The sequence below is a fragment of the Magnolia sinica genome, chromosome 8 (assembly GCF_029962835.1).
Source record: "Magnolia sinica isolate HGM2019 chromosome 8, MsV1, whole genome shotgun sequence".
Taxonomy (NCBI): domain Eukaryota; kingdom Viridiplantae; phylum Streptophyta; class Magnoliopsida; order Magnoliales; family Magnoliaceae; genus Magnolia; species Magnolia sinica.
The window spans coordinates 28,681,863-28,694,046 of NC_080580.1; the positions used below are offsets into that span (position 1 = coordinate 28,681,863).

The following is a 12,184-nucleotide window of genomic DNA, read 5'->3' on the forward strand; positions in this document are numbered from 1 at the left end:
GGCGGAAAAGTGGATAGCTGATATCCTGCCCAGTTGTCACCCCCACTCAAAACCAAAGCTCAGGGAGTTAAGCAAACAAGGTGGCCTCACCAATTTGAGAGTACTAACAAATGCAAGTAGCTTTGCTTACATATTCTCTTTGATGCAGTAAACCACGTGGTTTGTTGATATAAAACTGCATTTACTATTTGAAATTTTTTTTTTTTCCGGGTTATATCTGATTGTATCTTTCTTTGTGGTTATTTAATATAAAAGATATGACTGTTTATAATGAACCTGGATGCGTGGGCAGGTTTGCAAATTCTTCCTGGAAGCAGTGGAGAAGAAACAATATGGGTGGTTTTGGGTTTGTCCAAATGGTGGTAAAGAGTGTCATTACAGGCATGCTCTTCCCCCGGGATATGTGTTAAAATCTCAAATGAAGGCCTTGTTGGAGGAAGAGACTGAAAAGATATCCATTGAAGAAGAGATTGAAAATCAGGTAATTGCCAGTCTTCCTCACTTTTGTAGGAATTCATTCTATGTTTTGCTGTTTTATTCAAGATTAGTTACAATTTCAATCTCATAAATGGAACATCTCTTTCTGCTCTTAGCGTGCAAAAGTGGCTACTTCAACCCCGATTACTCCCGAATTGTTCATGCAATGGAGGAATAAAAAGATGGAAGAAAGGGAAGCTGGCCTTGCTGTTCTGCGGGCAGAGAGGGCTAAAAATGACCGCATGAGGTTTCTTTCCTTCTCCTGTCATTCTTCTTTTAGGCCATGTTTGGAAACATGGATTCCATGCCAAACAATAGAAAAAGTGTTTTCCAATTGTCGTGACGATTTGAGTTGTTTGGATAGCAAAGGGAATGGCAGATTCCATTAAGCAATCATTATACTTTTCCATAAATTGGATTCTTGGCACAAGAAACTAGGTAACTTTGTTGAGAGGAATATAAGACTTCCAATTGCTATCCAAGCAAGAATTCTAAAATTGGAATCCATGTTTCAATAGTTCCCATGGTAATCATGATTGAGCAATTATTATTTTTCTTTTCTTTTCCTGTGGATTCCACTAATACAAACACGCCCTTAGTAATTTCTCTAATTATCATATTGATTAATTTGAAACTTGCACTGCTTTTTCAGTGGGCGTGAGCTGTTTCTATCAGATGCTAGCTTGTTTGTGGATGATGCTGAGGCATATGAAAAATATCAAAGGGAAGAACAATCTGATGTCACAGAAGACAAGGTAACCAACAACATTTTCACCCCCATTTTATTTGTCCATACCTATGGGGCAATGAGCCAGGCCAAGGCAGGCATATTATTGTTGGACGTGAATTTCAACCTTAGGCCACTTATTAGTTGGGACTGACCCGTTATTGTTTACCGCTCGTTAGATGAGCTGGTAGAGACAGTGTAGTGTGTGTGAATGATCCAGGTTTCAATCCCTGGTAGTGTTACCTTTCAAAAAAAAAAAAAAAAAAGAAAAGAAAAGAAAAAGAGAGAGGCCTGGACACTGCTCAGGTGGGCCTCGATAGAAGATGTTGTCAGAGCCAGCTCTGGGCCCAAGCAGTCTACTAATTTGATCCTGAAATTCAGGTCGGCCAGCAATCTGGTCACAAATAAGCCTTTATGCATGCTTGGACTGGGCCTTAATCGAAGTGGTCTTTTGTACAAAGGTCCTATGCCTGCTTGGCCTGATCACAGCCTTTAGCTGGATGGGCCCTACAAACCCAATGGGACAGGCTCCCATCCATAACTCTTGGAGCAGCTATTTTGTGAGCTTAATTTCTGGCCTACCTTCGGTATTCATCTATCATAACCTAAATGTTTAATCTTCTTTAGTTGACCAAATCTCCATGGTATTGAAGTATGTTTGATTCCTGGTATATGTGAAGTCGTTATTGTAAAAAAAAAAAAACCTTTTCCTGCCTCATCTCTTGCAAATTTATGTTCCAATATCTTCTGACTTTAACAAACTGCTTTTATTAAAGAGTTTTCTGGTAGTGACCAATGTGTTTTAAAACATTGTAGCGAATTATTGCAGTCATGCTGTATGAAGTGAAAGCATTTAAAAACCACATATTGCTACATATTATCAATATAAGAAAGGAATCAGTTCATTTTGCTGTTTCCATCTGCATTTTGCTGAAGCTTAAGTTTTACTGATCTTTTTTTTTTTTTCAACTGAAGCTCAAGTTCTTATAAAAAATACTGCCTGTTTACAAATGGCGCCAAATACACCTCCACTGGTGCAATACAGATTACATGAAGCGCCCACCTTGTTTGCTTTAGTTCTGTCTGTGCTATATTTAGCATGCTTGAGCCATCCCCAGGCAAGCCTCTTTTCAGCGTCCAGACTTGGCACCATCCAGCCCGACCTGCAGTAGACTAGAAATGTGTTGTGCTTGGATGCTGTACACTTGGCGCTGAATAATACTGAGCGCCGAAAGTTCAGATGCTGGGACACTTTGACACCAGCTCCAGTACCTATGCCAGATCGTATATTGCAGGTGCTACATGACAGTCAATCAGCACCTGACGTGTGGACCCGGTGCACCATAGTGAGTCAATCATAGGGTGACACATTGTCATTAACCCTACATGGTGCTGGACTGGACTTGCTTGTAACCCGGGGTTACATGTCTCCCTAGTAACCCAAAGCTTTGTGGGGCCCACCATGATTTTTGTGTTATATCCATCCATTTTGTCAGCTCATTTTAGGACATAGGTCAAACACCAGGGAGATCCAAAACCCAAGTGGGCCATATCACAGGAAATAGTGGGGATGGAAATACCCACTATTGAAACCTTCTTGGGGCCCACCGTGATGTTTAGAAGCCATCCAATCCATTCATAAGGTGATTCTCACTCAGATGAAGAGAAAACACAATCCAAGATTTCTGTGACCTGGGACTAAGGCATAAACGGTTGGCGTTCAGTTCTCATTCGTGGCCCACTTGAGTTTGGATCTCCCTGATGTCCTAAAATGAGTGGATGAAATCGATGGACAGAGTGAATATAACACAAACATAGTCATGGGCCCCACAAAGCTTTGGGTTACAGGGAAGCCAAGTAACCCCCGGTTACATGCAAGTTGCCTCTCATGGTGCTGAACTGCGATGCTCTCCACTGACATACAATTGATATAAAAGGACTAGGGGTCCACATTCAAGGCACTTGGCTATTCAACATCCTTGCACTCTTTTCTCCTCTCATTGTGGGCTTACACATTGAATATAGGTGAAGTGGTGCATGGCCAATATGAGTCTACGGACATGAGCATAATATCTTGTACGGTGGGCTGCTTATGTTAGTTTACTAGCTAGTCCATTGTAACTCAACTCAGAGCTGTTGCATGATCCTGACAACGGATGCCAGCCGCCACGTATCTGGCGCTGGGTACTAGATGGCTAATGCCATGTGGCACACGACTTGCGTGTGATGCCACACATATGGCACTAGGAGTGCTAGACATGGTGCTCTATGTGCTACCCCTTGATCTAGAGTGCATCAATGTGCTCTGCCAATTGTCCCATCTTTGAACATTTATTGTTAACATTTAACCCCAACACACTGGTTCCTTTAAAAATAAAAAAAAAAAATTTTAAATTCCACCACATTGGCTCTCCAATGAGTCCTTGAACAGGGCCTCACCCTATCTAAACACATCCCATCTAGTGTTCTAAATCTCGCCAGTAGTATCTATATTGTCGGTATCGCTAGGTCGATGATATCAATTCCATTGGAAGTTGTTGCTTTACCAAATGTCATCAATATCGATGATATTTCGACATGTATCGATATTTCAAAGCATCGCCCTTATTGCTAGTAAAAAAGTTTCTAAAGGTTGCTTGTATTGACGATAATATCGCTGATACAAGTGACCCTCTTTCTAGTGACTGCGTGCATCCATAAATATGTGAAAAGTCAAGAAAAAAAAAAATCCAAAAACAATGAAACTGTTTCATGAAAGATGTATCCATTTTTTTATTTTTATTTTTATTTTTTATGGTGAATGTTGATGAATGATGTGTTGCGATTTTTAATAAAAAAATATTTTTTTTTTGGAGTTCTAAAATTATGAAAAAATGAAAAAAAAAAGTCTACTTTTAAAAAGTAATTATTTTATTTTATAAGTATGTATACATATATGGATGGATGTGTTGTGCATGTATAGATGGATCATGGCTGCATGCATGGATTGATGTATCAGTATATGTATGCATGGGTGGATGGATGGATAAGCATGTATGGATCTATGTATGCATGCATTGGTGGGTGGATGTATTAGTGTATGCATGCATGCATGCACGTATGGATGGATAAATCATGTACTTGTGTATGTATGTGCATGGATGGATAGATCATGTACTTGTGTATGTATATGCATGGATGGATGGATGGCTAGATGGATGGATGGCTAGATGGATGGATGGACGGCTAGATGGATGGATGGTTGGATGGACGCCTAGATGGATGGATCATGTATGTGTGTATGTATGAATGGATGGACGGTGTATTAGTGTATGTATGCATGGATGGATGGTTGGATCATGTATGTAGATGTATGAATGGATGGACGGTGTATTAGTGTATGTATGCATGGATGGATGTATCTATGTATATATGGATGGATGGATGCATGAATGGGTGGATGACTTATTATTATTATTATTTAAAAACAACTTTAAGTGATTATTGTGTTCCTAATGTTTTATTGGTATGAAATGAACTCATTTTGGTTACTATTGCACTGATTTTTTACGACAACACATGCTTTAGGCCCCTATTAAATAAAAACTTGTTATGTATGATTCTTTTTGTAATTTTTGATTCCTAAATATGTAAATGTGTATTTAGCATCTCTTGAAGTTTCACTGAGAATTTCCACCGTTTACCCCATCTTTCCCAATGTTTCTCTCAGCATTATGTTTCCAGGTATCGGCGATTTGGATACGTGTTTCTGTATCCCCAGTCAGCGATACATGTAATGATACCAATACTATGAAAACTAGCCCTACCAGGATGATTCATGCCTGAAGAATCATCATCCTAATTATGCAAACACCTTCCCGACAAGGACTTTTCCCAATAGTCCCACTTGGACTCGATCTTCCATTCCCACCGGACAAACAACCTGTGCACTGCCATGATCCCACTACGGCTGCTTCACAGCCAACGAGAATGTCTCTAAACTTTACAAATAGAGGCACTTGGGTGCTTCACAGCTAAGGGTCATTTCACGCTTTGTGGATACTTTGATGTTGCTACATTCTATTTTAATGAGACATCTTAACCCCCAACAGCTAACAGATGTGCATGATGCACAGCTAATAAGTTTGCTTTGTTGCTCAATGCCTGACAAGATCTGACCAAATGCTAATTAGCTACATCAACTAGGGACTTGACATCAACAATCTTCAATGTGCAGAGCTATATGAGATTAGACTAGGTTCATTAGATCACCCCAGTTGGTGCACACTGCACTATCCACAGGCACTTGTATAGTGCTGCTGTATATTTGGTTTTCCATCTTAATCAATGGTTTTCTCCAAATGAGATGTAATACTGGCTTGTGATTGTCCCAATCAGGAATTTGTGCTTTGACCACAATTAATAAATCTCCTCCGAAGGAGAATTTTGTCAGATTGGGTGTTGCCTTTCTTGTGTGTTGTTTATTCCAACTCTGCAGCATAACAAACACTCAGAATTTGTAAACAGATTTCTAGCATGCTTGATGGAACACATTGTTGTCTGGCTTTCATTTTGAGTCTATGCAAAGCGTGTTTACAAGAGGGGAGAAATTAGTGTTGGTAAATGGAGTCTGCCTTCAGCTGGTATGGAATCATGGTTGTTGTATGGGAGTCATCAACATTGGGTCTTGTTGCTTTAATAGAGGAGCTGCTAGGTTAGTACCCTTCAGATAGTGGATTGGGAGTTGCCAGATGATAGAGAGCTGTTGATGCAGGACAGAATGATCTAACCTAATATGATACCATGAAATTAAAAGACAGATTAACTAGAGCAATTGAAAAGATATTTTAGAGTTGCACCCCTTATTCAACTCCCATCTTCCTTTGAACTCTTCACAGCCTAGCATATAATCAACGGAGAACACTGTGTCAAGGTAAGCTTTTTTCCTTGCCTATTTTGCAGTGCCTAGAAAGAAATACCAATCTCAAATGAATGAACTTGCTTGCGATGAGAACACTGTTTGCAGTTTGATGGACTTGCTTGTGATGAGAACACTGTTTAGAGTTTGATGGACTTTCTTGCGATGAGAACTCTGTTTACAGTTTGATGGTGTTTGATAAACATATCTTGTAACAGGGATACCACTGTTTGCGTGCAACGATTGGCGAAGGAATTATAGAGACTCCTTACGAGGCTATTTGGTCTGAAGTGTTTTATTTTGATTGTCCTTTTTCATTTTTTGGGGTGAGACTGAGATTAATGAAAGTGGTTTCATGCCTCCTAAACTTCTCTCACAAGTGAAATCCCTTCAACATTTCCACAGGCTAAAACTTTCGATAGAAACTGGAATTCAAGCTTGATCTCCACCTTGTGAAATGGAAACCTCTAAGCAAGTGGTTCTTTGCCTTTATATCTCTAAGCATGATCTCCATCAAAGCACTTTTACCAAGGTGAACTCATCAGCTAGTTACCTTCCTAAAAGCCAATGAATCTTGTTCAAAATTCACAGTTTTTGTCTCTGAAGCCTCACAAAGGACAAGTATCATCCGCAAATTGGAGGTGCAAAATGGAAACTAGTGGTTCGCTACCTTAGAATCCAAAATCAGACCAATTTCGTCTGTCTTTAGGAACAACTTGCTGAAGACTTTGACCTCAATGGAAAGAAGAAAAGCGAAGATAGTGGATCATCTTGTCTCATGTCTCTCAAGCTTTGGAAGAAACCAGTTGACGAGCCATTGGGGACTAAAAGAAGATGCTTTGGAGTGCCCCTCCTTATCCAACTCCTCTCTCTTTGAACAGGTTGCATGGCTTCTGAATGGCCTCGAATATAATCAACAGATTGCATTCCACATGATAACTAGCTTCTTCGCCTATCTGCCTAGAGTGAAATTCTGTTCTCTGAAATGAATGCCCTCATTTTCTATGAGAACACCATCTAGAATTTGATGGTTGTTGATAAGTACATCTTCTAACAGGGTTACAATGTATGCACAGAAAGATAGATCCGATTTGATCTTGGCATACTCACGAGACTGATTGGTCCAATTTTTTTTATTCCGAAAGCACTTTTTATCCTTTTGTGATGTAAGTAATAGAGGTGGTATCATGCCTCTAATTTTAATTCAGTCACAGTGAAATTCCTTTGAACTTCCATTACCTCAAACTTTCAACAGTCACTGTAAGTAAATCCATCTGGAATCATAATATCCATCCTACCCATCCCTAAATGAAATTGACTGTGTCTACACATTTCAAGATAAAGAGGCCAAAAAGCAGACCGAAACAGGCGTAATAATACAAAAATCCTACCGAAAACTATGCCACTACTGATATTATATAAGGTTGTCTTGGTTTCTGTAGTTTATGCGATGCCTCTGGATTCTCTTTGGACCTATGAACGTGCCCCACCATAGATATTAATTTCTGGGCAGAGCCAAGTTTATGTGAATTCTTATTAGTGTCATCTCAACGAAGTGGGTGTTAGGGAAGGTATACTTTTTCAGGTTTGTGCAATTTATCTTTTTCAGGTTTGTGCAATTTATCTTCTGATTTGGGTTTTAATTAGAAGCGTTTTATGTAAACCTAAAATCTTTCATCTCTTTTATCTTTTATTTTTTATTATTTCGATAGGTCTACATAGACTGATTGGTCTAGAATCCTTTCTTTTATGCAAGCAATGGAAGTGGTATCACACCTCTATTTCAAATTTCTCATGAGTAAAACTCTACTCACATTAACTCAAACTTTCAATAGGCCGTCTGGAATTGTATTCATCCAGTCCAGCCCTGAATGAATGGACTGGGTCTACTCATTTCGGGAAACAGAGGCCACAGAGAACAGGTCAGATAATACTCAAATATCAAAACTTATGATCTATTAACTCCAGGGTCTGAACCATTTGCTCTAATGCTCTGTGCACTAGTTTTGTGCCCTAGCAGTTTTTAGATAAAAGGGCCCACGGCATTGAGGTCATGAAACCAATCCTGGCTTACCTCCACTGATAGGATTGCTCTGTCCAACTATGCATCTTCACGCCATTTGATGCATGTTGGAAAGTTTTTATTTTTACTTCCTCAATTTAGGCTGCATTTGCAACACACAAGCGAATTGAATTCTGAAAATTCATAAGAGTTAGTGGTGTTTCCATTGTGAAGGTAATGCCAATGTAATTCGAGCCTACTCTCAATGAGTGCTTTTCCACTTTATTAGACTAATAACTGCTACTCAATTGCAATATTTCCAAATTCATCCTTGATGTTTTTAATCTATAAACATGAATTCGGGTATTTAGCATTTTACATTACTGATTAAGTGCTGCCCACACTGATTGGATTTGACTTTAGGACAAGGATGGATCTCGTATGGAGGGGCCGAGCACCTCAAGTGTGGTGGACGAAGAATCTCTTGCAGACGAGGATGATGACGATGAATTGGACCTGGATGAGTTAAACGAATTGGAAGCAAGCTTGTCAAGAACGTCTATCCAGATACGTGAGCCAGGCATAGAAGCATCATCTTGAGAGACTTTTGCAGCCATTGCCAACGACGGGAGCAGAACACCATATTAAAACACACATGCGCGTGAGGATCACTGACAGCCTCTTATTGAAATGCTTGCTAGTTTACAAGAGGTAACAGCGACCCTTGATTTTAATTCCCATGTTGATAGTTTTGCTGAGAGGAGATTTAGATATATAAATCTGGGTCTTTCTTAGGTTGCCGCTATGTATCGAATGTGGATATTTATTTAGTAATAAAAGCCCTTTCGCCTGCTCATACGGGGAAAGTGCGAGTTTTGGTGCCACATTTCCCGTAAGAGAGGAGAGGGAAAATGGACTTACGAAATACACTGGTTGTGCTTTTCCTATGAAATGAAATACTGATCTAAAAGCAGTGACTTTCCAGATTTTTCTTTTTCCAAGTTATGCTAGCTCATCTGTTACAAACTAGTTTAAAAATGAAAATATGGCAATGATGCAGTGCCGGATTCGTAGAGTGTCGTCACAGGCACTTTCTTACGGCAGAAATGGTCTACCTTATTTTTCTTTGTTGTGTAAAAACATAAAATGTTGGACCATAAACTTCTCAAAGATATGAAACTACTTTTTAAGTGCCTGTTTGGATGAAGGTTACCATTGACAAGCATGGTGGGGCCCACTCCATCCATGTAGGAGAAACCCTGTCATTTTGCCCGATTTGCTAACAACAGAACTCCCAAGAGTAATCAACGCTCTATTAGCACTCAGCCGCTGGAGTGGGCCTGTGATGTTTGCAAACCTTTGTTTGTTTTTTTTTTCTTTTTCTTTTCCTCTCCTCCTGGGTTTTACCAAAAGGTTGTTGAATTCCCCTTTCAGTATTTTTCATTGTAAAGCATGAGAGTGTTTGATTTGAAAATGGATATATTTGAGATTCAAGAGGAAGCAAAAGGAAATGAGGTTTTTGATAGGCTCCTCTCACATCCCATCTATGAATTTGCATGGAAATGCTGACAGGAAATGATATTCTCCAATCATGCATGTAACCACTGTAGGAGGTTTGCTCGAATACATCCCGACCTATTGCATAGGTACTTTAAGCTTTTGAATCTGTATCATCTTTACAGTGATCCGAACTGTGTAAACAAGATGAGTCTTCAAGTCTTAACTTGTTTGATTGGACAGCCAACAAATAAACTCCTAAATTGAAATTGCTTTGAAATGGATGGTTGCCATGACCTTTGTGTAATTGAGGTGTTGGAATATTCAATCTTATAAAATTTCAGGCATACACCTTGCAACGGGAGCCCCATCGCATAAACGGGTGTATGTGATGGCCCACTAAGATTGGAGTTTTGCTATGAAAACAATAAAAATGAATTTCCTTTTGATGGGGGGTCGGGGAAGCATTCCTCATCTAAATGGTCGGTGGCCTTTATTTTGGCTATGGGATGGGGTTGGTTTCAACAGAGGATGCTTTTTCTATGTTTCACTTTTAGATCAAACGGGTATCACGCACATCATTTATTGTATTGAGTTGAGCATTAGTAGGGCTGTTGACGGAGTTGGCCAGGCTCCTCCTAATCCCACTCACCTTGGGCTGCAATTTGGGTTGGGGTTGACTGACCTAGCCATGACTTGTGGTGTCGGGTTAGGGTTGGAAAACTAACAAAGCCAATTAGAAATCTGGTTGGGTTTGTGTTAGGCGATTTCAGGTTAGGTTGGGTTGGGAATAATCATACTTATTTTGGTGGCGTTGAGTTGAGTCAGGTTGGGTAAACACAATAAGTGGCCTTAAGAAGAAGAAGAAGAAGAAGGGAAACCACAAATATCAGTTTGATCCAAAACTTTTAGTGGCCTTTTAATAAGTTTTTAATTGTGGGAATTCAATCCCTACTGTGTCGTCCACACTTGAGATTTGGATCTGCTTCATTTTTTGGGACCATGTTCTAAAATGAGATGGAAAAACTGATGGACCGCGTGGATATACAAGTATAAACATCAAGGTGGGCCCTACAGTCAGGGCAACACCCACTAAGGTGTTACTTGCCAATGTGTCGCCAGGAGGACAAGGTTGCGTGTAGACGCGGATTGCCTGCGACAGGCAGATCCAAAATTTTTGTGTTTTCAGTTCACCCAACTAGGAATGACCTTATGAACGGTATGAATGGCATATGAAACAGTAGGCATTTCCCTACCCACCTTTCCCTGTCTTAGTTTTGGATTGCCTCATTTTTTGGGTGCACATCCTAACATGATCTGGAAAGACAGATGGACGGGCTTACTGGATGGTGCTCTTTGGGCCCCACCATAATGTATGTGTTCTATCCACCCGGTCCATCGATTTTGCCATCTCATTTTATGGCACGAGCCGAAAGATGGGACATGAGACAGATCTAAATCTCTGATGGGCCACACTACAGGAAAACAGTGGTGATTGAACGCCCACCATTAAAAACTTCTTAGGCTCACTGTAATGTTTATTTTCCATCCAACCTATTCAAAAGTTCACGCAATCCTAGACGAAGGGAAAATACAAATATCAGCTTGATCCAAAACTTTTGTGGTTCGCAATGATTTTTTAATGGTGGGTGTTCAATCACCACTGTTTTCCTGTGGTGTGGTCCACCAGAGATCTGTCTCATCTTTGGTCTTGTGCCCTGAAATAATGATCCAAAATGGATGGACGGCATGGATAAAACACATACATCATGGTGGGGCCCACAGAGCACTGTCCATTAGCGACGTGCCACTGGCAGTTTCAGTCGGCAATCCGCGTCCGTTGCATGTTAAGTTCAAACGGTGGGCAATATGTAGTGATGGGAAAATGGGCCCCAGTTGTTTTAACCAGCCATTGCTAGCAAAGTGGTTAAGATCAACAACCAACTCGACTGCTGGCCCTGGAACATCCTCTCTATAAGCTCTCAGAGAAGATTAGGTACAACTCAAAAATGAGCTAGAGCCCAACAATGGTGGCCTGGTCGGTCACCTTGCGGCCTATTATAAAAATCCAATTGTAGTGACATTAGAACCCACTAAATCAAACCATTTTGACCCCACGTCATGGCTCTGTCTGAAACCAATGAAACCCAGGTACAACTCTACAACTTAATCCATGCGGCAGGTTGTATAATTTCCGTTAATTGAATGTTGTCAGCCGGTTTCATTTCTTTGATACTGCCAAATTCGAAAGTGATCCGACTAGTTTATGTCGTTGATGTCTTAAATTTATCAATGATAGGGTGATGCGCATTCCGTCGAGAAAAATTGGAAAATCCTACATTGATGATGGTTGGAACATTTTATTGTTGCTACTTAATGTCATCCAAGTAATTTTGATGACATCAAGGGCTGTCGATAGCATCGAAGGTCCCATCGAAGATATGTGCAAAATTGCATTAGTTCGGAAATTGTTTCATACTCTAGTTGTGATAGTATATATATTGAGTACAATCAGAATAAGGGTATAGAGAGGGTTTTCTAATTCGTTCCTAAGGGTTTCAAGGGCATAGATAGGGCTTGTAAA

The 12,184-nt window shown here is 40.1% G+C and overlaps 1 protein-coding gene across 1 annotated transcript in view; it reads left to right on the top strand.

Annotated features, from left to right (window-relative positions):
* The window catches only part of LOC131253151 (zinc finger CCCH domain-containing protein 11-like), a 29,382-nt gene extending 20,295 nt beyond the window's left edge, over positions 1 to 9,087 (top strand). The window contains exons 5-8 of the mRNA XM_058254009.1: positions 293 to 481; positions 594 to 724; positions 1,130 to 1,232; positions 8,527 to 9,087. Of these exons, the coding sequence (XP_058109992.1) occupies positions 293 to 481; positions 594 to 724; positions 1,130 to 1,232; positions 8,527 to 8,703 (600 nt within the window). The 3' untranslated portion in view covers positions 8,704 to 9,087. The remainder of the gene's footprint in view (positions 1 to 292; positions 482 to 593; positions 725 to 1,129; positions 1,233 to 8,526) is intronic.
* The last annotated feature ends 3,097 nt before the right edge of the window (positions 9,088 to 12,184 follow it).